General features: G+C 41.4%; 1 protein-coding gene across 1 annotated transcript in view; it reads left to right on the top strand.

Annotated features, from left to right (window-relative positions):
• The window catches only part of LOC139389260 (transmembrane protein 132C), a 215902-nt gene that overhangs the window by 26791 nt on the left and 162874 nt on the right, over window positions 1-26237 (top strand). Inside the window, exon 2 of the mRNA XM_071135811.1 lies at window positions 9573-10461. Coding sequence (XP_070991912.1) covers window positions 9573-10461 — 889 coding nt within the window. The remainder of the gene's footprint in view (window positions 1-9572; window positions 10462-26237) is intronic.

Here is a 26237-nt window from a genome sequence, read left to right as displayed (position 1 = left end):
AATATCATAATATATTGTGTATTGATTCATCCACTAGTGCCTTTGCCATTTTCTTACATTTCTTGGTGACTCAACAACACAGTAAATCATCCTCAAATTCTAATTGAAAGAACAACTGTATTTATTATTCTTGACGCGTGGACACAAATTCAATAACCCTTCTTAATTAGATATGATGATAAATACGCTGTGGGTAATGCATAGGGAAGAGAGAGCTTTCTGTCATTCTTTATATTTAAGGAATGTCCCATTAGAAGTAAAGTCAGGGCTGGGGCCTGTGGGAGTCAGAGGGGTCAGAGAGAGATACATGTGACTGTGGGAGTCAGAGGGGTCAGAGAGAGGTACATGCCCAGGGAAAGGAGAAGAAGAGAGGGGGGGAAACTGTCAAAGTCAACCATTGTAGCCCTGTTCTTATTAATTACAGAGATCTCCTCCCCTCTGTTTGTTTCTGTCAGATCCTTTTACTTTTTTCCTGACTTTTCTCTTTACGTTTATATATTGTGGAGTTCTTTCTCTTTGCTAAGTTTTTGTTCTGTGCTATTAAACTTTTGTCTCCCACTTTTTGGCTCTGCATTAGGCATACGAATCATACTGTCTTGTTGACGTTTGCAAGGAGCAGGAAGGCAGGGGCTGTCCATCTCTCCAGTGGCCCTCCAGTGGACACCCATATCAATAGACAAGGTAGAGGGCAGCAGAAACATTGTCTCCAGTCCTGGTGTCCTCTCCAGTGGCCAGTCATTTACCCAGCCTCATCCATGTGTGAAGGCTGCTGCTCTTCCCTGCCAGCTCTGTCAGTCCTGCTTCAGCTGTACACACACACTGGTCTGGAGCCTGTGTGATAGCACTGCTGAGCATGTGTGGATGAGGAGTGCTGCTTGGTTAGTCAGGAGCTCTGACTATCTGGTTTCTTCCTGGGATCTGCTGCACACTGTCCACCTGCCAGTCTATCTGTCATAACAGCTCAAACATTGTGTAGTTCTCCCCACGCCCATCCCCATACTGACAGTAGAATGAGTGGTCAGCTCTTCTCGGAAGAGAAGAAATGCCTCAAAAGGGTTTGGAGTGGTCCCGCTCCAACAGAAACATGCAGACTCACCATGATTTGCATGCTTTTGTTTTTTATGGTCGCTCCTTTAGAACACTGTACTATGATAATTTTATGTGATGATTAGTCCATTTCTTGCTAATAACACTGACTAGAAAATATGTTAGGAAAATACACATGAAACTGCCACACATTCACTGATAAGTGCCTGAATGTGTTGTCTACGATAAAGAAAATTAACCTATTTAACTATGAATCAGCATAATGCTGTATCGTATTTCAGATTAAAATCAAGATGATCCTGGTACAGCAGGCAGGTTGGTGACTTGGAGGAGGGACACTGACCGACATGCTGGCCTTTCTGGCCCATGTCTGTCTGGACATTAGTAACACTCAGTTCCATCTTTACTGCAGGCGAAGTGGGCACAATGATTTCTACAAAAAACATCAAACCATGTTATGTTATGTCATGTTATGTCATGTTACTATTTCCTTTTAGGAGCACAACATCGAATGAGATACTGAAAGGTTTGAAATAGACTAAAGATTACAATTTGGTGGTCCCCAGTCCACTTCCTTCACCTCAGGACACAACTGGGAGCATATAAAGATTCCAGTAACCCTCAAGATATTTATATGCTTTATATCTTATTTATTTAAATTCCAAACACTGCTGACTCTTTATTACTGTGGATTTGGGTTTAAAGTTCTCTTGATGGGAGTTTATTTTAAGGTTGTAAATTCAGAGCCAATTCCAGAGACTGATTGCATTAGAGATTTGCATACAAATATCCACAGTCTGGGAAATGGATCTCACAGTTGTTTGCAGGTATAAGCATATTGTACCTTGGATTATGCTGCAGTTACTCTACCACATACCTACTTAAAGGTTTGTGGCTTCAAGCTGCTTTTTGAAAAATACAAATGAATAAAGCATTAGTGTAAAAGGTTTGAGCATTCTTTTCTGATGTAAAAACAAATTCAATGCCTTGTGTATTTGTTGTAAACACACAATTCAAACGTCATTGATTACTTAAGTCAATTCCTCTACCTTACAAAGGAAGTTCATAACTATTCTTTATTCGTAGGTTTAATGTGCACATGGGTTCCATCGGTTGCTGGTTCTTTGAAAGGAATTCAATAAGCTGCCATGATTTATAGACAGCATTCCCTTTTCCCCCTTTAAACGCATGTCCTCTAAGTTTAGAAATCATAGTTCTACATTCAGTCACAAACAGATAAACATTTTGAAGTGTTTGTTGTTATTATATGATGTCACGGTCGTCGTTGGAAACATAGTCGGACCAAAGCACCGCGTGATCTGGGTTCCACATATTTATTGAAGTGAAACTTAGAACAAGACAAGGTAAAGAAACAACGAAAATGTGATGTCAATGAAGTGCTAAATGGCAACATCACAAAACAGGATCCCACAAAACACAGTGTGGGAATGGCTGCCTAAATATGACCCCCAATCAAAGACAACGATAAACAGCTGCCTCTGATTGGGAACCATACCAGGCCAACATAGAACTAAATAACCTAGATAGGAACACCCCCCCCCCCCCCCCCCCCCTCGCCTCACACCCCGACCTAACCAAAATAGAGAATAAAAAAGTCTCTCTATGGTCAGGGCGTGACATCCACATCTTTTTTATTGAAGTAAGTGAACCTCACAACAAAACAATAAAGAAACAACGAAACGTGACTACGTGGTGCGCATGCACAAAACACAAAATACAATATCCCACAAAACACAGGTGGAAAACGGTTACCTAAATATGATCCCCAATTAGAGACACCGATTACCAGCTGCCTCTAATTGGGAATCATACAAATCACCAACATAGAAAAATAAACTAGAACCCCACATAGAAATAATAAACTAGAATACCCCCCTAGTCACGCCCTGACCTACATGAGATCTGTATGTTTTTGTTATTTTATATTACCGTGCTTTCAGAAAGTATTCATACTCCTTGACCTATTCTACATTTTGTTGTGTTGCACACAATACCCCATAATGACAAAGTGAAAACATGTTTTTATACATTTTTACAAATGTATTGAAAATGTTAAAATCACCTTTGGCAGCGATTACATTTGTGTGTCTGGCTGGTTAAGTCTGTAAGAGGTTTGCACACCTGGAATGTACAATATTTGCACCAGGGGTTGGAATCAAAATAACTTTCCATTGTTTAGTTCTGAACAGAACCATTGTTTTTTCCAATATGTTCCACTGTTCCGACCAGCAAAATCAAGTTCTGAACCTGTTGAAAACCCCAAAAAGCACAGGTTTATATCGTTCCTTCTGTTCCTTTTTAAACTTCTGAAATATATTTTTTGTTTACATTAAGCTCGACATTAAATTACTTCACCAATCAGTGTGGATAGAGAAGCTTGCTGTGGAGCGGTTAAGCAATTTAATCTGTATAGGAAAGTCGTTAAGAGAAAATTGTATTTTGCCGTAGCAGCATGGTTTAATCATAATGAAAGACAAACACACACACACACACACTGTGTTGTCACAGTGTAGGACGTGAGATGCATCTGAAATTTTGAGGTTGAGGAGAGAGCGAGAGAAGATGGAGGAAGCTTCCGTTGAAACGCTGTGCATCTAGTTATGGCATGCATTATCTGAATTAGGTCAACAGAATTATACCTACTGTATGGAGGAGCGGCTTTATGGAGGAACTTTTCATGTCTTTTTGAGTTGGTTTAACACCGGACCAGAGGAAACAAGCTTGTGTGTGCAGAGCAGCACTACAATTAAAAATATGTCTTACCTTTTTTAGTTAATAAATCCAACGTGAGAAGTGATAACTATAGTATCCTTGAAAAAGTCAATCCATTCTTCTCTAATTAAACATTTCTCCCTAATTTCTGAATTACGCCTGTAATCTAGGTTCCACATATTTATTGAAGTGAAACTTCGAACAAGACAAAATGAAGAAGGCTACAGTAACCTATGCTTCAGAGGGGAGGGGCAGGTGGCCTGCACACACACTGGCAAAGATTTCCGGCAGGCAGGAAGACACTGGAATACATTTCTGAGTGACAGAGTGAGGGACTTACATAGACGCTTTATGATTTTTGTGGGACCCCAAAAAATGCCCCGAAACGTAAAAAAACATAGGTGAAAACTATAATCCCTTATTGATGTTGCTTGTTAAATCCACTTCATTCAGTATAGATGAAGGGGAGGAGACAGGTTAAAGAATCATTTTTAAGCCTTGAGACAATTTAGACATGAATTGTGTATGTTTGCCATTTAGAGGGTGAATGGGCAAGACACAATATTTAAGTGCCAATGAACGGGATATGGTAGTAGGTGCCAAGCACACCGGTTTGTGTCAAGACCTCCAATGCTGCTGGGTATTTATGCTCAACAGTTTCCTGTATGTATCAATAATGGTCCACCACCAAAAGGACCTCCAGCCAACTTGACACAACTGTGGGAAGCAACTCACCATAAGGAAGGTGTTCCTAATGTTTGGTATGCTCAGTGCAAGTGAAAACTGTAACTAGGCCACTCAGGAACATTCAATGCCGTCTTGGTTTGCAACTCCAGTGTATACTTGGCCTTGTCTGTTATGTTATTGTCCTGCTGAAAGGTACATTTGTTTCCCAGTGTCTGTTGGAAAGCAGACTGAACCAGGTTTTCTCTATGATTTAGCCTGTGATTCGTTCTATTCCATTTCTTGTTATTCAAAATAAAACTCCCCTGCCAATCAATCAGTCAGTCAAATGTATTTAAAACGCCCTTTTTACATCAGCAGATGTCACAAAGTACTTGTACAGAAACCCAGCCGAAAATCTCCCTGGCCTTTGTGGTTGAATCTTTGTTTGAAGTAACCTGCTCAACTGAGGGACCATACAGAGACTGTGTGGGTTACAGAGATGAGGTAGTCATTCAAAAGCATGTTAAACACTATTAATGCAGGCAGAGTGATTCATGCAACTTATTATGTGACTTGTTATGCAAATATCTACTCCTGAACTTATTTAGGCTTGCCATAACAAAGGGGTTAAATACTTATTGACTCAAGACATTTCAGCTATTTGTTTTTTTATTTCATTTGTAAAAATGTGTTAAAACATAAATCCACTTTGACATTATGGGGTATTGTGTGTAGGCCAATGACACCAAATCTAAATTGAATCTATTTAAATTCAGGTTGTAACACAAGAACATGTGGAAAAAGTCAAGAGGTGTGAATAGTTTCCTTGTAATTGTAATTGCACACATCGTTCATTCATTTCTTCCTGCTTCTTCTTTCTTTCGTATCAAATGTTCACAAGGCTAGAATGGGCCTCACAGAAATTATAACGGAATCAGCCAACCTTCCATTAATAGATTTGTTGACTCCATAGATGCGAAAATGTTGCCTGTGCAGTGTATCGTATCTGTATCATTCATGGTTAGAAAATGGCCTAACTGTTAGAAAATAGCCATTTGACAGCTCGTAACAAGGGAATACATTTGACTGACTTTAAAAACAATCTTTCATGATTGACTAAGAAGATAATAGTGATCCCATTCTTAAAGGTGTATACTTGTACTTTGTAGGGTTTCCTTTGGCCTATATACTGTATGTGAGGCACATATGGACATGTAATTCCTTCTCAAGAATGTTATGTCATCTGGAAAGCACAGACGATAAATCTCATTATAGTCGAGACATAAAAAAAAAATGCTAAGGCTTTTGGAGTGAGTGCTTTGTTTTAGAAGGCATGCTGGATTGAGACCGCCCCTGAGATGCGAGTAAAAACATTGTCACCATGGGACTGCAGAGGATGAGACTTTGTTCCTGATTGTTCTGTCTTGTATTGCTCTTGCTGGACTATCAAGCTTTTAATTTGTCAGTGTCGTTGTACTATCTGTTTCTTGAGTTTGTTCAGAAAATGACAAACTACACTGCGGTATAGTATTTTTCTATGGTTTCTGTCCTCTGTTGTAAAAGCCCCATATGATTGCTGGTGTTTACTTTGAAGGAGCTAAGTGATGCTTAAGTGAAGATGTTAGTGATACATAGTGATCTCTGGGGTGATTGGGCTGGGCAGAGTGAGAGTGTTGTCAAATCAAATCAAATTGTATTTGTCACACACATGTTTAGCAAATGTTATTGCGGGTGTAACGAAATGCTTGTGTTGCCCTTCAGATGTGGAGGCAGCAGGCTGCGTCCATGCTGCCTCCATGGGACAGACAGGGACGAGGTCAAGTGGGCACCATGAATCACAAATCCCTGCCTGATTTGTAAATTGTCGGGACATTGATTTACAAGGCTGGGTCTAAGATGGGAGTGTGGTGTGCAGGCAGGCAGGCAGGCAGGCAGGCAGGCAGGCAGGCAGGCAGGCAGGCAGGCAGGCAGGCAGGCAGGCAGGCAGGCAGGCAGGCAGGCAGGCAGGCAGGCAGGCAGGCAGGCAGGCAGGCAGGCAGGCAGGGAGGGAGGGAGGGAGGGAGGGAGGGAGGGAGGGAGGGAGGGAGGGAGGGAGGGAGGGAGGGAGGGAGGGAGGGAGGGAGGGAGGGAGGGAGGGAGGGAGGGAGGGAGGGAGGGAGGGAAGGAGGGAGGGAGGGAGGGAGGGAGGGAGGGAGGGAGGGAGGGAATAGCAAGCAATCACACAGCAGATTGCTCTTGAGAGGAAGGTCATAGCCCACTATTTGGGTGATTAACACCTATTTGTACATGTATTGTTTTCTCACTCATCACACAGGCCATCATGGAGTGGGACCTGTTAGCAATGGCCCACCAGAAACAACTCTAGATTACTCCACATGAAAATGAACTCACTTTATCAGAACGGAGTATTTGTGATTAATCTTCACATAATTTAAATGTGTGTGTTAAAGTGTTAATACAGTGATTACATTCACTCATATGTTAATGTACGTAGTATTTAACAAATGCTGGATTGTAGGCCACTTTTAGTTATCTTTGATATTAGTTGGAATATGATGAGGATACCTGAGCTCTTTGTGAATTGTATATATTGTAGAATAATAGTGAAGACATCATAACTATGTAATAACACAAATTGAATCATGTAGTAAGCAAAAAAGTGTGAAACAAATCAAAATATTTTTTATAATTTAGATTCTTCAAAGTAGCCACCCTTTTGCCTTGATGACAGCTTGGCATTCTCTCAACCAGTTTCATGGGGAGTGCTTTCCCGACAGTCTTGAAGGAGTTCCCACATATGCTGAGCACTTGTTGGCTGCTTTTTCTTCACTCTGTGGGGGAATATTGAGGCCAGGTCATCTGATGCAGCACTCCATCACTCTAATTCTTGCATTCCAAGAACCCTAACCTCAACAAAATTGGGATGGTTTGGGATAAGTCGGAAGGCAGAGTGAAGGAAAAGCATATGCTGAGCATATGTGGGAACTCCTTCAAGACTGTTGGAAAAGCATTCCAGGTTAAACTGGTTCAGAGAATACGAAGAGTGGGCAAAGCTGTCATCAAGTGTGTCTACTTTTTTCGGTTACTACATGATTCCATATGTATTATTTCATAGTTTTGATGTCTTCACTACTATTCAACAATGTAGAAAATTGTAAAAATAAATAAAAACACTTGAATGAGTAGGTGTTGTTTACATACACTTAGATTGGAGTCATTAAAACTTGTTTTTCAACCACTCGTTTTTCAACCACTTTCTTGTTAGCAAACTATAGTTTTGGCAAGTTGGTTAGGACATCTACTTTGTGCATGACACAAGTAATATTTCCAACAATTGTTTACAGACAGATTATTTCACGTATAATTCACTGTATCACAATTCCAGTGGGTCAGAAATGTACATACACTTAGTTGACTGAGCCTTTAAACAGCTTGGGAAATGCCAGAAAATTATGTCATGGCTTTAGAAGCTTCTGATAGGCTAATTGACATCATTTGAGGTGTACATCTGGCTGCATTCCAAAGCCTACCTTCAAACTCAGTGCCTCTTTGCTTGACATCATGGGAAAATCATATAAATCAGCCAAGACCTCATAAATAAAATTGTAGACCTCCACAATTCTAGTTCATCCTTGGGAGCAATTTCCAAACGCCTGAAGGTACCACCTTCATCTGAATAAACAATAGTACGCAAGTATAAACACCATGGGAACACTCAGCCGTCATACCGCTCAGGAAGGATACGCGTTCTGTCTCCTAGAGATTAACATACGTTGGTCCAAAAAGTGCAAATCAATCCCAGAACAACAGCAATGGACCTTGTGAAGATGCTGGAGGAAATAGGTACAAAAGTGAAACGAGTCCTATATCGGCATAAACGAAAGGCCACAGAGCAAGGAAGAAGCCACTGCTCCAAAACCGCAAATAAAAAGCCAGACTACGCTTTGCAACTGCACATGGGGACAAAGATTGTACTTTTTGGAGAAATGTCCTCTGGTCTGATGAAACAAAAATATAATTGTTTGGCCATAATGACCATTGTTATGTTTGGAGGAAAAAGGGGGAGGCTTGAAAGCCGAACGCCATCCCAACCGTGAAGCACAGGGATGGCAGCATCATGTTGTGCGGGTGCTTTGCTGCAGGAGGGACTGGAGCACTTCATAAAATAGATGGCATCATGAGGGAGGAAAATTATGTGGCTATATTAAAGCAAGACATCAGTCAGGAAGTTAGAGCTTGGTTGCAAATGGGTCTCCCAAATGGACAATGACCACAAACATACTTCCAAAGTTGTGGCAAAATGTCTTAAGGACAACAAAGTCAAGGTGGCTATCACAAAGCCCTGACCTCAGTCCTATAGAACATTTGTGGGCAGAACTGAAAAAGCAAGGAGGTCTACAAACCTGACTCAGTTACACCAGCTCTGTCAGGAGGAATGGGCCAAAATTCACCCAACTTATTGTGGGAATCTTGTGGAAGGCTACCTGAAACATTTGACCCAAGTTAAACAATTTAAAGGCAATGCTACCAAATACTAATTGAGTGTCGGTAAACTTCTGACCCACTGGGAATGTGATTTAAAAAAAAGGCCTAAATAAATCATTCTCTCTACTATTATTCTGACATTTCATATTATTAAAATAAAGTGGTGATCCTAACTGACCTAAGACAGGGAATTTTTACTAGGATTTAATGTCAGGAATTGTGAAAAACTGAGTTTAAATGTATTTGGCTAAGGTGTATGTTAACTTCTGACTTCAACTGTATATCTTTTTATATATGAGAAAATAAATAGTACTGTAATGTGCAATGGTCTTGACCCTTTTTTAATATCAAAACATCACAATAACCATACACCATTAAATACATCTACAACATAATGTAATGTATTGTAATGTAGGCCTAATTTTAGGCATGACCGCAGCCTACATTACTCAGTGTCTTCTCTGCTGTCTGTGTGTAGTTTTATCAGTTCTCTATGGTACAGTAAGCTCCGCTCCAAATGGCTGTCAGTACAGCCATTCTACTTTTACTGGAGGGAAGCTTTAGAGGAAATGTACAGGATGTACAACAAGTGAGCACTGACTGAGCTTGTCCTGACTCAGCTCTTCTTTTCTGTCTTCCAGTAGCAGACTGTCGAGTCTTGGAGGGATTGCAGAGGTTTTCATCCATCCCCACCTACTTGCCTGTCAACTACCAAGTGATCAACGCAGAGTCTGCTTTCTTCCTGAAAGAGGCCAACCAGGAGTTCATGAGGAACTCCAGCCTGCTGTCTCGGACAGAGCCCTTCTTCATCTACCAGGCCCGCAGCATGCCCTCAGTAAACGCCAGCTATGGCCCCCTCTCTGTGGAGCAGCCTGTCACCCTGGAGCTCATCCAGAACCCTTGGGCCTTCGTGGCCTCCTCCATGTTCACCTTCAACTGGAAGGTGCAGACTTTCATCATCCAGGACAGGATCTACCTGTCCAACCCCAGGGTCCAGGTGCTGTTCTACGTGGCAGGCAGGGACTGGGATGACTACAGCGCCATCGACAAGCTGCCCTGCGTACGCATGTTTGCCTTCCACGAGACCCAGGAGGTGCGTGGCACATGCCAGCTGAAGGGGGAGCTGGGGCTGTGTGTGGCTGAGCTGGAGCCCCTGTCCGGCTGGTTCAGCCCTCCCAGCGTGGTGCCTGGGCGCCAGAGGACCATAGAGCTGGCCGAAGGGACCACAGTGGAGCTCTACTACATGTTACAATCAACAGAGGCAGGGGAGTGCCACTCGGAGGAGGCCCGGAAAGGCAATTCCATCCGCTCGGATCAGGAGGGTCTGTTTGGCTCGTCCACCTCCACCCCAATGAAGAGGATTGGCAGTGTGCGTCTGTACCAGAGCCCTGCCGCCCTGGCCTTGACTGAACACAGGCTGGATAGTAACTTCCTGGTCATGGTGCCGACCATGCCCATGAGGCAGAGGGACACTGTCTCCGCCTTCATCACTGCCTCGGCCTTCTCTCCTGTGGAAATGTTCACCCTAAGGTAAGCCAATACGTTAGCATAGTCTATATTAAAGGTTGCTCATTAGACCAGTGCATATCTTCATAAATAGTGTCTCTGCAATGCTGTATTACAGAGTGAATACATTTTTTAATTAACTTTCTGCAGTACACCCTAGTTGTAATTAAATTAGTAAACCCAGATTGTTTGCCAAGGATTGTAGGGCATTTGTAATGTTTGGCAGCTAGGCTGTTAGTCCTGATTTATTTGTTATCTTAGTGTTTTTTGCCTTCTCCAAAATTAAAGTTACTTTACTCAGTTTAGCCAAGCTTCTATAACTCAGCAAAAACAGGGAGTGGAGTATCTTTATCTAAGATAAATAGTGAAATTCAATGAAGCTGTAGGTACTAATTAGAATGTGCAGATGAGACTAAGTGAATTTGATAATTAACACACAATGCAAATGAGGATGTCATTAATTAAAATGCATTCCCATTAGCGTAATCACTGTTAGCCTGATCTTAATCACGCAGGTTGAGAACAATTTTAAACCATAAACCATAAGAGATGCTGTGACTAGGGGTCAAGCGATTTGTCAACCTGTGTAAATGAAAACAAACCAACTGGCTGATCCGATTGTTTTCTGCTAAGGTGAATGGGAATGCTGACCCAGCTAGCAATGAGGAATCGGCCCAGAAGCGGCCCTTTTCTGGGGGGCCGGAACTGATTGAATCGGCCCGGAATCATGTGTCGGACTCAGCCCAGAATCAAAAATAATGACTGCCCAGAATCGGCCCAAGTACATTGGGCCGTTTCCATCTACCGGAATTCAGCCGACTTTGCCGGCATCTTACCAGAATCCCCCCAGAAGCGTCCAGATGCAAATTTAACAAGGACGTCCCGGCCAGCCAAACCCTTCCCTAACTCGGACGACACTGGGCCAATTGTGCGTCACCTCATAGGTCTCCCGGCCAGAGAGTAGCCCCAATTGGCCCGAGGCCCAAGTAATACATTTGGGCCAGATAACTCTCACCGCAATCGGCCCGAGACCCAAGTAATACGTTTGGGCCAGATAACTCACATCAGAATTGGCCCGAGCTAAATCCCTGCATCCTAGCCATAAGTCATACTGCCAAAGGCGACCCAGACTCGGGCCACATGATGTCGGCCGAGTCTGACACTCAGCCGAGTGACCCGACTCTCAGACGGAATCAGCCCAGATCCACAGTGCTAACTGGGGACTGCACACGGCTCAGAGTGTATGATGTGTTGCACTGAAAATGGTCCGTGCGGGAAACACGTGCGCCTAATCTTGCGCCTAATGACCTCTGGAAAAGGGCCGCTTCTGGGCCGATTCCTCATTGCTAGCTGGGTCGTTATGCACTTGGTCTCTGTAGCGCTGTCATTCTCTATTGTGGTACACTATGCGTGCATCTTTGAGCAATAATTGTTATGTTAAACTTACAGGAAGTTCAACCATAAACACATTCCCAGGTGTTTCTTTAGATAACCTCTCTGGGATTAGCGTCCCACCTCGACAACAGCCAATGAAATTGCAGGGCTCCAAATTCAAACAACAGTATTATACACAATTTTAAAGATAAACTTCTTGTTAATCCAACCACAGTGTCCGATTTCAAAAAGGCTTTACGGCGAAAGCACACCATGCGATTATGTTAAGACAGCGCCTAGTCACAAAAAACCATAAGACATTTTCCAGCCAAGGAGAGGGCTCACAAGTCAGAAATTATGATATTTGATGATCTTCATCTCATGGCACTCCCAGGACTCCATGTTACACAATAAATGTTTGTTTTGTTCAATAAAGTCCCTCTTTATGTCCAAAAACCTCAGTTTAAATTGGCGCTGTTGTTATTGTCTTCTGTGGAATTCATAAGGAAGTGAACTTTATTTATAATAAGGTTTACATTGAGAAAATCGGACCTCTCTGAAATGAAAATGGATGGCCACCCTTACAGCAAAATATATTTTACCAAGTGACAAGGTGGATAGCAAAGAACATGTCTCCCGTTTACCTTCACTTTTTGGACAGACCAGAGACTTAGATATGCAGTTTTAGAAACTGTTCTTCGTCCTGTAATATTACATGGCAACGTGGGAATTTTGTGGTTTTGCAGACCACCATGGACAAGAGTATGGATGGAAATATCTCCTATATAGTAAAAACATTGCATTAATCTCTTGTCGTATTTGCAGGTCCGAGAAAAAGTAGCCTTATAAACATTTAATGCAGTTCTACATCATTTTACATATTAGCAGAATATGTTTTTAATACCACACAAATTACAAAAATGACAGGCTAAGAATGGACAAAGAGATAGGCCTATTTGTTAATCTTATCATATTTCTCCAATGCCAAATCGGCATGTCTTGTTTGCAACAAAACTGTCCCTGTTTGCAAATCATTTAATTTGAGACTTCATTGGGAATCTGAGCATGGTACTTTCAGAAGTTAAGCCTACATTTCCATCCCAGACAGAGTAGGCCTACCGATGCAGAAAAATGCAAGCTTTAGCTGCTTGCTTCTCTTCTTCCGTGGCCAACAAGAGAAGGTCACAAGTGTTTCCCTGAAGGCTGTCTGGATTTAAACATCTTCTATTGTACAAATAATTAATAGCTTATTCAATTGATGGTGATAGAATTAGATTACCTCCCAAGCAAAGGCAATGCTATCCCCATATGCATCCTACAGTTTGTTTGTAGCATAAAGCACTGCGGACCGAAGCGCTGTTATAGATATCTTTATATAATCTGGTCCGTTTTATTTCCTTCAAAATCTTAAACTAACAAGGGTGTGCTTTTGACCATTTTCTTTAATAAAAGGTAGACCTATGGCATACCCTCTCATACCCCCTCAATTTGAGTCTTGGTTTTAACTTAACAGCCCTTCATTGATACAGAGGAAGAGTATTTAAAGATTGCATGGTGGGTGGAGGAATTGACTGACACATCTATGGATATAGCAGCCTAGAGCCTAATTTTGTCTGTCAAAAGTGGTAGGCCCTCTTGTTTCTTAAATAGGCTCCAACACAAGGCTCTCTTGTTTTTAGTAAAGTCTAATTAAAATGAAGACAGGTTAAATTCATTATGTCTACTCGAATTTGCCTGCTGACTGCCCCATGAGCTGTCCATTTCTGATTGATTATGCCTCAACTGCTGCTTCAAGTTTCTTCACCACAATGTGTCTTATTGTGAGGTCAATAACTCTGATAAATACATCATGGGCAAGAAACACATTATTTTAATTAAAATCAATTATAGTAGTAGCAAGCTATCAAAGTTGACCTCTGGTCAATTTGATTGAGACCACACTAAATAGTCTGTAGGCGTGCTTGATATTGCGCGCCCAGCAGTGAATCAAAGAAGATGAGCGGCACTGGGCACACATTGATATACACTGAGTATACCAAACATTAGGAGCACCTTCCTAATATTGAGTTGCACCCCTCCAATTGTCTCAGGACTTAGAAATCCTTCTTTGACCTGTCCCCCTGTTTCATCTACATTGATTGAAGTGTATTTAACAAGTCACATCAATAAGGGACTATAGCTTTCACCTGGATTCACCTGGTCAGACTATGTCATGGAAAGAGCTTCTTAATGTTTTGTTCTTAATGTTTTGTATACTCAATTTTGCATAATAAGCAACTCATTCTAAAACACTGAGAAATATTGAATTGTTATCAATTATAAATGACATGACCCACACCCTGGACTAAATTTGAAAAAATTCTAAACTCTCCCCTTGACTGAAATGTAAAAAGCATGACCCTCCCCCATTTTCCTTCAGGTAACCATTCTGCACATTTTTACCCGTCCCCAACATTGTTGGACAGATTTAAAAGCTCTTTAGTCTTTGTATCCATAAAGCCACTTATTTTTTCCTATAGTCCAATCAGAAATTGGGAGAACACTCATTTAGAATGCCTGAAGCTTTAACAGTACTTAAGTGTGGGTGTGTGTGTGTGTGTGTGGCAAGTGTTAAACTTCAAGAACATTGATAAGAGGTCGACTTAAGGGCTCCGAGTGTGCTTCCGGCACACAATGGGCCAGTGTCTTTAGGGTTTGGCTGGGGTAAGCCGTCATTGTAAATAAGAATTGGTTCTTAACTGACTTGCCTAGTTAAATAAGAAAATAAAAACATTGTTAGCATTAATAGCTGTATGTTACAGTGACTTTTGTGTTGTTTATGGTGAAAATGCCATTAAAAACATTATGATACAGATTATGTTGTGTTTCTTTCCCTTATAAACAAAACATAGTATGCCTATAACTCAATGCACTGCTTTTGTTAATAGATTTTTTTAGGGCCAAATTTGAGCAAAATTGAAAATAGATGAATGAGATGAATGAGATGAAATGCTATTAACTAATATCATAAACTCAATTCATTATTTTAATTATTTGACAGCCTTAATAGGAACCAATAAACTCTGTCAAACTTCAATGATGGCATATAATATATTATATGTCATATGTTATATAATATATTTTATAATTGTGATACACATTATAATTTATAGGTTTGTGCCAACATCCATCTTCTTCCTATTGTCACTTACCAATGCAGAAGAATAAATCCATATTATGTAGCCAGAATGATAAGAACATGATTAAACATCTCTTCACAGTAACAGTAACCTACTCTGAGCCACTTAGTTCAGCAGTATACAGGTCAAGCTAAATATAATTACAGTCTGTCAGTGGTACTGTAAACAACTTCGGCTGTGAGTCCCACTCTCAGTCTTCACCTCCCTCAACTCCATGTTTACTCAGAGACACTTGCTGCGACAGAAAGCAGTAATGAGAACTAATTTGTTATGTCCAATCATAGCCAATGGGTTGTTTGATTGGCACATTTCTTCTGGACCCACTTTGATGTTTCCATCTTGTGACAACATGTCTAGTGTGATTGGAAGAGAAGGCAAGTTCGGATCTGGCCAAGCTCCTTGGGTGATTAAAAACTCAGAAGTGGGAAAGATTATAAGTATACTCTTATTTGTATACTTACAAGTTAATTAAGACTGGAAACATAAACAAACAGATTGAAAGACTCTTATATGGATTGTGAAGTGATTGCACAAACTTTGTGACATTCACTTAATTACTGAAGTGAAAAGTGATAAAACTAGACAATTTATTCCTTTGAAGAAACGTCCAAGTCCACTTTTCTTCCTTTTTTTTTTTTTGGTGAAGATTTCCTCGAATTCATCAAACTAGACAATCTATTCCTTGGAAGCAACATCCAAGTCCATCCGTCTACGTTGGTTTGTTGACTTTCTACTGGAATTTCTTGACGTCCAAGTATGATGTGATACATGTGTTAGATGGAACAATCCCCTCCACCAGACTCATCACAAGGGCCTCATCACTAAGCACTGAATGACAAACTCCTCACTAGCAGAGTGTGACACAGAGCCAGTCTCATCAGTTTCCAGTCTCTCAAGAGGAAGAATGTGTTACCATAGTATAGATATATTTTTGTATGATTGGAAATTCCCCTCTTATTTATATACAAAGGAGAATGTTCCTCTCGGTGTTAGTAACTATTGATGCAAGGCTGCTAACATGAGTCAGTGTTGAGATTTGCAATTCCCATTGACGAATACTATAAGGTATCTAAGCAGGGTTCAAACAAGTTTTGGAATCAGAGAACATTGCTGTACGCCATAATGATCCATCTGGACTGAATAGGATTACACAGGATTAGGCCTGATTATTGTTTGTTCTGGTGTGTTGATTCTCTTTTGATATTTTCCTGCTGTGCTAAGTTGATGAGTGGGTACTAACAGAATGTCAATACATAACTGATTGCCCTATCAAGTCCAATTATGCCATTTTATCTTGTTTATGAGTATTGGATTCCTGCAACCCGGCCTATTCATCTCCTTTTAAAAGAACAGTATTACAGAAAAAGGATAGGAATAGGCCTAGTATCCAAGATTTGAAGGACAATTAACAGAAATGTTCAAGTAATACATAACAAGAAGTCATTAATTAACCTACAGGGCTCTATTTTAACAAACCTAACGCAATGGTAAATCTGATGCGCTCTTTGGAAATGGGGATGGATACGAGCCGAATGGAGTATGCACTGCAGGTACTGTAGGCCTATGTGAGTTGTGAATAATGAAAAAGCATGATGGGTAGACCCCACGATTAGACCATTATAATTATCAGAGAGACACCAGCCACATTTCTGTTGAACCAGCTTTTGTTATAGTAGGGTAAGGGTAGCTTACCAAGGGCTTGTTTTGTAATCAATCGAAACGGAAAACAAATAATGTTTACAGGAAAAAACCTTAACCCCTGTGTGGTGTTTGGGTCAATTAATTATTTTTTCAACCTGAGACTCATTGGCCTTAGCTCATTACTGTGCAGAACATGCAAAATAACACATTTTCATTGAGTGCACACTGTGCACCCCCCTACACATTAATATTACATATGTGGTGTTCGGGTCCACTGGACCCAAGGGTAATAAAAGTGTGGAAAAGTGTGTGTGTAGGTGAAAACAAGTAAAAATGAAACAAAAAGATTTGCTGTGTGCCTTTACTCTGTCTTTTCCTCCTCTCTGGGCCTGCTGTTTCAACATAGCATCAAGAACCTGTCTGTCTCCCTGCCTGTCTGCCTGTCTCGCACTCTATACCCTTTGTGGTGTGTGAAACTACGCAATGTCTTGCGGGAACCTGCACAATGTTATTACAATACATTATTTCGATACATTGTAAAACAATCTGTATTTTCCCAAACTACCCCAGCCAGGTGCAAATTTGGGGGATGGACACAACAAATAAATAGCTTTGTATGTGTGGCTCCTAACCACAATCAATCAGTATGGAAAAAATAATTTCTGCTCAGAGGCCCATAGAATTTTGCAGAGAGAGAAGCTGGTGTGGAAGGAGTGTCTTCCACTTTAGAAGATTAAGAATTTAATCTAATTGGGAGTCTGACAGTCAGTTGGAAGAAGAGGATGAGATTGACCCTCATCCAGCCCCAGTACCAGCCCGTCAGCAGCCAGCCCCTGGACCAGCCCATCAGCAACCAGCTCATCAGCAGCCTGCAGGAGGAGAAATATGGATGTCAAATTTTTTTTGAAAATGAATGGTCTTTTTGCTCAAGGACTAAGCCACCCCGCATGGTTGCCAATGTGATAAGGATGCAACCAGGGCCGACGCGGATGCTGGTTACTGATGTGCGGGACATAAAGTCTTCTTTTGAACTGTTCATCACATATACCATACAGAACATTATTCTGGACTGCATTCATTTGGAGGGAGGTGTGTTTTTGGAGAGGGATGGAAGTAGATGGGCCAAACTCATTTACATGCATACTTTGGGGTTCTTATGCTTGCTGGTGTTTTAAGATCCAGTGAGGAATCCACAGGCTCCCTGTGGGATGCAGAATCCAAAGAATCCACAGAATCCCTGTGGGATGCAGAAACTGGCAGAGAACTTTTCAGTGCAGCAATGTCTCTGGAAAACTTCCACATTGTTTCCAGGAATATCAGCTTCGATAACCCAGACACCAGACCATCTCAGCGGCAGAGACACAAGCTAGCTGCAATCAGGTCAGTGTGTGTTTTACAACCCTGGGCCCAACGTTACTGTTTATGAGTAGCTTATGCCATTTTGGGACCTCTACCCCTTCAGGCAGTACATACAGTCTAAACCTGCAAAATCTGGAATCAAGATCTGGGCTGCCTGTGATACTGCTTCATCACATGCGTGGAACTTGCAAGTGTATACGGGCAAGCCAGATGGAGGAGCCCCTGAGAAGAACAAAGGGATGCAGGTTGTCCTGGACATGACACAGGGACTCCGTGGCCACCACATCACATGCGATAACTTCTTTACTTCGCACAAGCTGGGACTGGAGCTCCTCAAGAGGAAGCTGATGATGGTAGGAACAGTGTGAAAAACAAGCCAGAGCTCCCACGTTAGCTGTCAAATACACGGAACAGGCCTATCAATACCTCTAAGTTTGTGTTCACGGCCGACACGTCCCTAGTGTCCTACGTGACAAAGAAAGGCAAAAATGTGGTACTCATGAGTACGCTGCATAGGGATGGGAGAATCTGTGGCCAGGAACATCAAAAACCAGGAATCATAATGGATTACAATGCCACAAAAGGAGTTGGTGCCCCATCTGCCCGACCCACAGAACCAACAACTCCAATAACAGAAGTATGTGTGAGTGATGTCGATGCATGTGTGTGTGTCTGACTCTCCTACCTTGGCCTGCTGTAACTAGATATGTGAGTGAGTGAGATGTTAGTTAAATTCCTGAACTAAGTGTTTTCATTATTCTAGATTGCAGCCGGTAGCAACAAGAAGAAGCAGTGTGATGTGTGTGGACTCAAGAAGGACAGAAAGTGCAAGAAATACATTTGCAACACACGCACAGTACAACTCTGTTCCTCATGTGGTGTGTAGACCGGCCTTAATGTGTGTTCAATGGGGCTCATTATCATTTCCATAAAATGCTGGATGTAAAATGTTTCCTTACCAATATTAACCATGTATGCTGTCTATATTGTTTGTAATTGATATAAGACAACATCTAAGTATTAAGTTTTAAATATTTTTACTGAAATTGTTATGGTTGTATTGTTTTAAAAACCCAATAATGTTGTGGGTCCATCAGACTCGCGAACATTGTGTGAATAACAAAAACATGAATACCACACAAGGGTTAAATTAACACTAAGACCAGCTTTTGGTTGGTCTTAAAAGGATCCAACCCTTTTTTTCAATTTTCGCCCAAAATGACATACCCAAATCTAACTACCTGTACCTGGGGAAATATAATGTTGTTACCTACAACCTCATGCTATTCACATGAATCAAATCAAATCAAATGTATTTACATAGCCCTTCTTACATCAGCTGATATCTCAAAGTGTTGTACAGAAACCCAGCCTAAATCCCCAAACTGCAAGCATTTCAAGTGTAGAAGCACGTTGGCTAGGAAAAACTCCCTAGAAAGGCCAAAACCTAGGAAGAAACCTAGAGAGGAACCCCTATGAGGGGTGGCCAGTCCTCTTCTGGCTGTGCCGGGTGGAGATAATAACAGAACATGGCAATGATGTTCAAATGTTCATAAATCACCAGCATGGTCAAATAAGAATAATCACAGTGGTTGTCGAGGGTGCAACAAGTCAGCACCTCAGGAGTAAATGTCAGTTGGCTTTTCATAGCCGATCATTGAGAGTATCTCCACCGCTCCTGCTGTCTCTAGAGAGTTGAAAACAGCAGGTCTGGGACAGGTAGCACATCCAGTGAACAGGTCAGGGTTCCATAGACGCAGGCAGAACAGTTGAAACTGGAGCAGCAGCACAGCCAGGTGGACTGGGGACAGCAAGGAGTCATCATGCCAGGTAGTCCTGAGGCCTACGTTAGCTCAACGGTCCAGTGGGGGAAACACCGATCCCATAGAGGTTAAATATCCCCACCAGAACATGCTGAAATTGGCACTTTGCACATTTTTAAGGACACACCTCAGATACTGCCAACCCTCCCACCTCAGTCCAAGCAAGCTCATATAAAACAGATAAATTACCAATCCTGGCGCTAGGGTTTGAAAAAATTAGAGCGCCGGCTTTAACAGACGAAATTTCAAACGAACATGCGTTTGACAATTGCGCTGTCTTAACGCCAGCCGAAAATAGAGCCCAATATGTTTTCAGCAATCATTGTAAGACTATAATTAGTGTGGTTATAAGGCATTCATAATTTATCATCCCTCAGTATTAGATGGTTTATATGCAAATCGGATTACCACAAAAGCTAGAGTACTGACTTAAAATGATATTTTCCCCAGGACATATAGTATCATAAAGAAAGGCAAGTTCACTAAAGGAACGTGCCCTACTTACAAACAATTCAATCACACAGCATGCTTACCGCCGACCACACTGTCTTTGTAGCCTATGTACTGTTGATCAATGTCAATGGATTCGCCACATAGCTTGCATTTTGACATAGATTGATTGGAGTCACACAGCGACTTGCTATTAGAGGAGGGAAGCCTCTTAAAATCTGATGGTTACTATGTCCCTGTCTAATGATCTAAATAGCCTCCTCATCCAAACAAGGGTAGAGTCCATATTTAAAACAGCCAGAGATGCATTAGCTTGAAGGTAGTTCAATAACACAATGCAGTGTTTCATGATGACACTCAATACGCTGAGACATTATGAAGTGAGGCTCAGGTCTTAGAAGTTCTTTTGAAACCACCTCTGTGTGATCAGAAAGCTGTCGTTAGAGGTCTTTAGCATGACCTCTGACAACAGAGACAGCAGTGCCTTCAGAAGGGCAGATTGAACACAGGGCAGTGAGTCGATATTAGCATCAATACAAAGATGGAATAACAGCTTTTGATTTCATGCCTCCTTCATGTAAGGTCTCAGATTTTTCTAGACTGAGGCCGTGTTTGTGTCCGTGCGTGTCTGTGTGCATTTGTGTGTCTGTGGCAGTGCACAGCTGTGTGTTTGCGAGTGTTGGTGTATACAGTATGTTTATTTGTTTGTGTCTGTGTATACTTGTAATGCCAGATAAATAATCTTGCTTCTCCCTTTGTAATTTGTTTGAATCATTTGCCTCCCACCAAGAACAGTCTACAAAACATTGGCCTGAAAACTGATTTAAATTAAACTTGGAGCTGTCAGCTGTGAGAGAAATTGGGAAGTGTGTGTACATGTATGTGTGTGCGTGTGTGTGTGTGTGTATGTGTGTGTGTGTGAGTGTACTTGGGAGCGGGTGCACACTCTGAATGCCAATAGCATGAACTACTTAGGGGAATCAATTTGCCTCATCTTTAAAAGGCATTGCATCAGTGAGCATATTATCTGCTATTACGCTTCATTATGTGTGCTGATGGACAACAGTGAACTAATGTTTGCAGCGTGGCCTGACAAATCAGCAGGTGCAGGATGCTATGACTCAGAGGCTGCTCAGAGGAGGGGAATGGGGGGTGGAAGAAGGGACCTGCAGAGATGCCAGGTCTTTACTAAAGCTTCAGGGTTGAGTGTGTTAGAATGCTTGGCAGGAGGGTGCACAGATTACTTGTTTCACCTCTTGTGAGAGGAGTGTTGTTAAATGATGAATTGTTAAGTGATTTAATTTGATTTCGAAAGGTTTTCCTGGACAGGTTTTTACCTCTGATTATACAACATCATGACCCAGAATGCCTCAGTAACATTGCTCTACAGTTGTGTTGGTTGTATTCTCTCTCCTCCTATTCCAAACACTATTCCAAAGGCATACCCTAGGTATTTCTCTAAACCTCTCCTCTGCTCCAGGCTTTAGGTAAGGTTTTTTCTTAGTCACTTTTATTATAATAATTTGGTGGGTGCTTATATTTGTCCTATTTGACAGATGTAAAACTATGTATTATACACGTGTGAATTACATTTTTTTTTTTTGCATATACCAACTACTCTGAGAGAGGGGTCACAGCCCCTCTCTCAGAGTAGTTGGTATACAGACCCTCTGACCCTCTGCCCTCTGACCCTCTGCCATTATCAACAGTGACCCTGGAGCAATAAGGGTTAAGTGCCTTGCTCAAGGGGACATTGACAGATTTTTTTTTACCTTGTTGGCTCGGGGATTCAATATTGCGACTTTCCAGTTACTGGTTTTCTTAACTGTGACCTTAATTGCCTACTGTCTGTAAGCTGTTAGTGTCTCAACAACCGTTCCGCAGGTGCATGTTCATTAAATGTTTATGGTTCATCGAACAAGCATGGGAAACAGTGTTTAAACCCTTTACAATGAAGATCTGTGAAGTTATTTGGATTTTTACGAATTATCTTTGAAAGACAGGGTCCTGAAAAAGGGACGTTTCTTTTTTTTTACTGAGTTTATGTTTCCTGAACTCTGTGGTGGTGGTTGTGCAGCTCAACTATTTAGTGGTGCAGCTCAGATCAGAGATCCAAAGGAGACATTGTCTCAATTCTCAACACTCTAGATCTCCCTTGGATGTATCTGGTCAACAGCAGTGTGCTCAGTATGAGTATCAGTATGGCCATCCAAGGCCAGGGTAAAGGTGAGTGACTTTTACTTTGGCCTGAGCCTGACACGGTGCACTGCTTTAAACTGGACCCATATTTACTGTCTGCTCAAGGTTTATAGAGGAAGGAAGGTCTCTCTCTGTTATAGTTTGTGTGCTTACTGCACAAAAGACCAGACTGTACTGTAACTTTATTCATCCCCCCTCTCTCTCTTTGTAACTAGAGGGAGGACACAACAGAACAATATTTCCATTAGGACGATAAGTACAGAATTAGATGGTAAAGTGCTCCTGTGTAGAATAATGGACAACAGTAACCAATGCCTGTATGAGAATACACGACCTTGCTTATGGTGTTAAAAGGCCAAGCGAGTGAGTTCCTATCCAAAAGCTAATGTTAAATCATTCTGATCTGTCCCAGAAGCCTGAAACTTACTCCAGGCCCATAATGGGGTAATGACATTTGAGCGCCATAATCATCTACTATAAACAGCTATGAAATCAGATGCTAATTTAGTTGGAGTGCACGATAGTTATGTGATGAAAACCCAAGTGAATGCCGCTTCATATAATGTCCATGGTGGCAGGTAGCCTAGCGAGCATTGGGCCAGTAACTGAAAGGTCACTGGTTTGAATACCTCAGCCGACAAGTTTAAAAACTGGGTGGAATTTGTTCTAGGGTTTGATGTAACACTATGGTTGACCCTTGAAAACAACACATTTCACTGCACCTATAAAGAGTATGTGACAATAAAACATCTGTATTATTCATAGCTGGCCACATTCTGATGAAACTATTCTTTCATATGAAATTGAGATGTAAGCACCCCAGAGATCAGATGGTTGAGATGAGATAAAATATCCAAACCTGAGGTGGATTCATATGGCACTGAAGGCCGTACATGAGATGGTTAGATCGATAGGGTGACAAGCTGATCTTTAGATACTGAGGGTGATCTTTAGATACTGAGGGATTTGTTGTGAGATCTACCAAAAGGCAGTTGTGTTTGTCTGTAGGTTCACAACATGCAAAATGAATCACAAATTGCAGCTGGCATAAATTAAATATCTTTCCTCCCTACAATAGCCAATAGAGCCATTACCAGAGGCATGGATCAGTTTGATTATTGTGTGTCTGATTTTACAGCTGCCCAATTGCCCAGTGCGCCAGTGTAATTTCTTTGTGTGAGCTCATGAGCACAATGATAAATGTGTTCAGTAGAAAGGGACAAAAACACAGCCCATTTGAGCATGCAGCAGATCGTTTTACTGATAGCAATTCTCCTCACGTTTTCAATAAGGCAGCACGGTAGGCTCTACTAGTTGACAAAATCCAACACCTTTTCTGCTGAGCTTGTCTATTGGAACTTAGCCCATTAAGGTCTTACATTTTTATTAGCTGGAAGATTGGATCACCTGTGGCCCAGCCAGCAGGTGACACATGTCCTGTTAACAAACAGTCTTGCCAAAGTTCCACCGTCTGTCTGGAGAGAAATACTGTACTGTACCACTCATTCACTGGGCTGAGCAGGGCCCTGCCCACTTGGCCCCCTGGTTCAGTCACTCACCCACCACACTGCATGCAGATTCATAGGGCCACTTATCACCTGTAAAGACACTTGCAAAATGCAATGCTGTTGTTTAATATGGCCCTCTTTTCTAAGAGTGTAAGGAATGGATCTTAACACATATGTTCATGCATTAGAGTAAATTAATTATGTGCAGTACGACTGAATTAAATCATGATCATATATTCTATTCAGTAGAGAGAAATAATTAAAGGGTCAACTTATTCAATCATCATAGTGTTGTATTTCCCTGCTGCAGACCGTTTTTTCCCCTCGTCTCTGATCAAAGCAATATTCTTATAATTAATTACAATCTCTAATCCATAATAATGTCATGTGGCCTTTGTTCAGCTCCAATTTCATTATTTTGCTGATTGTGTTAATTGATTCAAGATCACCTTAGATGTCCATGAAAAGCATGTTGAATCACAAAATTAAGCGTTAGCACTAATGGCAGAGCATTTTGATTAGGGAATTGCAAAATCTGGTAAAACAAGGACTTTTATGGCCATTTATTCATCAATTTAGACTTTTTCTGAATCTAAATTCAGAGTTAACAGATAAATGTTTTCTGACTCATTAAATGAATTAATCTGCTAAATAGATTGGGTAGAAAAATCAACTATCTTCCTCTGGGGTGGGTGGTGGGAGGAGTTGCTCATCCTAATATACTTCTGTTCATTTTCCTAAAATATTTTCAAAAAGACCACCATGCATGGAAATATATGTTGTACATTGAGACACAGAAAGTACCATAACATTTCCTTTCATTGATGTTAGGACTAGATTACCAGAATGTACGGTGTGTCTCCAGGCTACATATACCTCAAGTAGGTTATCCGTGTAGATTTTAAGTAAAGTGCATTTCATGAGTTCTCACTACCAATTAACCTCATTTGAAAAAATGTGAGAATTCTAACATTGTTTTCCATTTCCTTTGAATGTCAAGTGCATTCTGTCACCACTGTGTAGCATATCAGTGAATAGATTCAGAAAAGCATACAGAAATGGAAAAATAGATTTGTATGCTATAATTTGCAGTTTGGGATCTTAAAAGAAAGAGTCATCATGGTGTGCAATGTGATGTGTGAAAAGCCCAAGGACATATTTTGCGGGAGCCCACATAATCACTGTCTGCTCTATGTTTCTATTGATTCTAAAAGGGATGGTTCTGCAGCTTCAGCCATGGGTAGAGGGAGGTGTATTCCATTTAATTAGCCCCCCCTCCCCCCACTTAAAGGTCCAGTGCAGCCATTTTTTATCAATAAAATCATTTCTGGATAAAAAAGTATTACCCTACTGTAATAGTTTTCCATTAAAATGAAAAAGAAAAGAAAAAAAATTGGGGGCAAAAAACATATTGTGTAAGGACTGTCTGGGAGTGGTCTGAGTGGGGAGGGGAAAACTGAAAACATAAACATATTGTGTAAGGACTGTCTGGGAGTGGTCTGAGTGGGGAGGGGAAAACTGAAAACATAAACATATTGTGTAAGGACTGTCTGGGAGTGGTCTGAGTGGGGAGGGGAAAACTGAAAACATAAACATATTGTGTAAGGACTGTCTGGGAGTGGTCTGAGTGGGGAGGGGAAAACTGAAAACATAAACATATTGTGTAAGGACTGTCTGGGAGTGGTCTGAGTGGGGAGGGGAAAACTGAAAACATAAACATATTGTGTAAGGACTGTCTGGGAGTGGTCTGAGTGGGGAGGGGAAAACTGAAAACATAAACATATTGTGTAAGGACTGTCTGGGAGTGGTCTGAGTGGGGAGGGGAAAACTGAAAACATAAACATATTGTGTAAGGACTGTCTGGGAGTGGTCTGAGTGGGGAGGGGAAAACTGAAAACATAAACATATTGTGTAAGGACTGTCTGGGAGTGGTCTGAGTGGGGAGGGGAAAACTGAAAACATAAACATATTGTGTAAGGACTGTCTGGGAGTGGTCTGAGTGGGGAGGGGAAAACTGAAAACATAAACATATTGTGTAAGGACTGTCTGGGAGTGGTCTGAGTGGGGAGGGGAAAACTGAAAACATAAACATATTGTGTAAGGACTGTCTGGGAGTGGTCTGAGTGGGGAGGGGAAAACTGAAAACATAAACATATTGTGTAAGGACTGTCTAGGAGTGGTCTGAGTGGGGAGGGGAAAACTGAAAACATAAACATATTGTGTAAGGACTGTCTGGGAGTGGTCTGAGTGGGGAGGGGAAAACTGAA

This window comes from Oncorhynchus clarkii, chromosome 30, assembly GCF_045791955.1.
Source record: "Oncorhynchus clarkii lewisi isolate Uvic-CL-2024 chromosome 30, UVic_Ocla_1.0, whole genome shotgun sequence".
NCBI classification, from domain to species: domain Eukaryota; kingdom Metazoa; phylum Chordata; class Actinopteri; order Salmoniformes; family Salmonidae; genus Oncorhynchus; species Oncorhynchus clarkii.
This window is presented reverse-complemented; position numbering and strand designations above follow the sequence as displayed.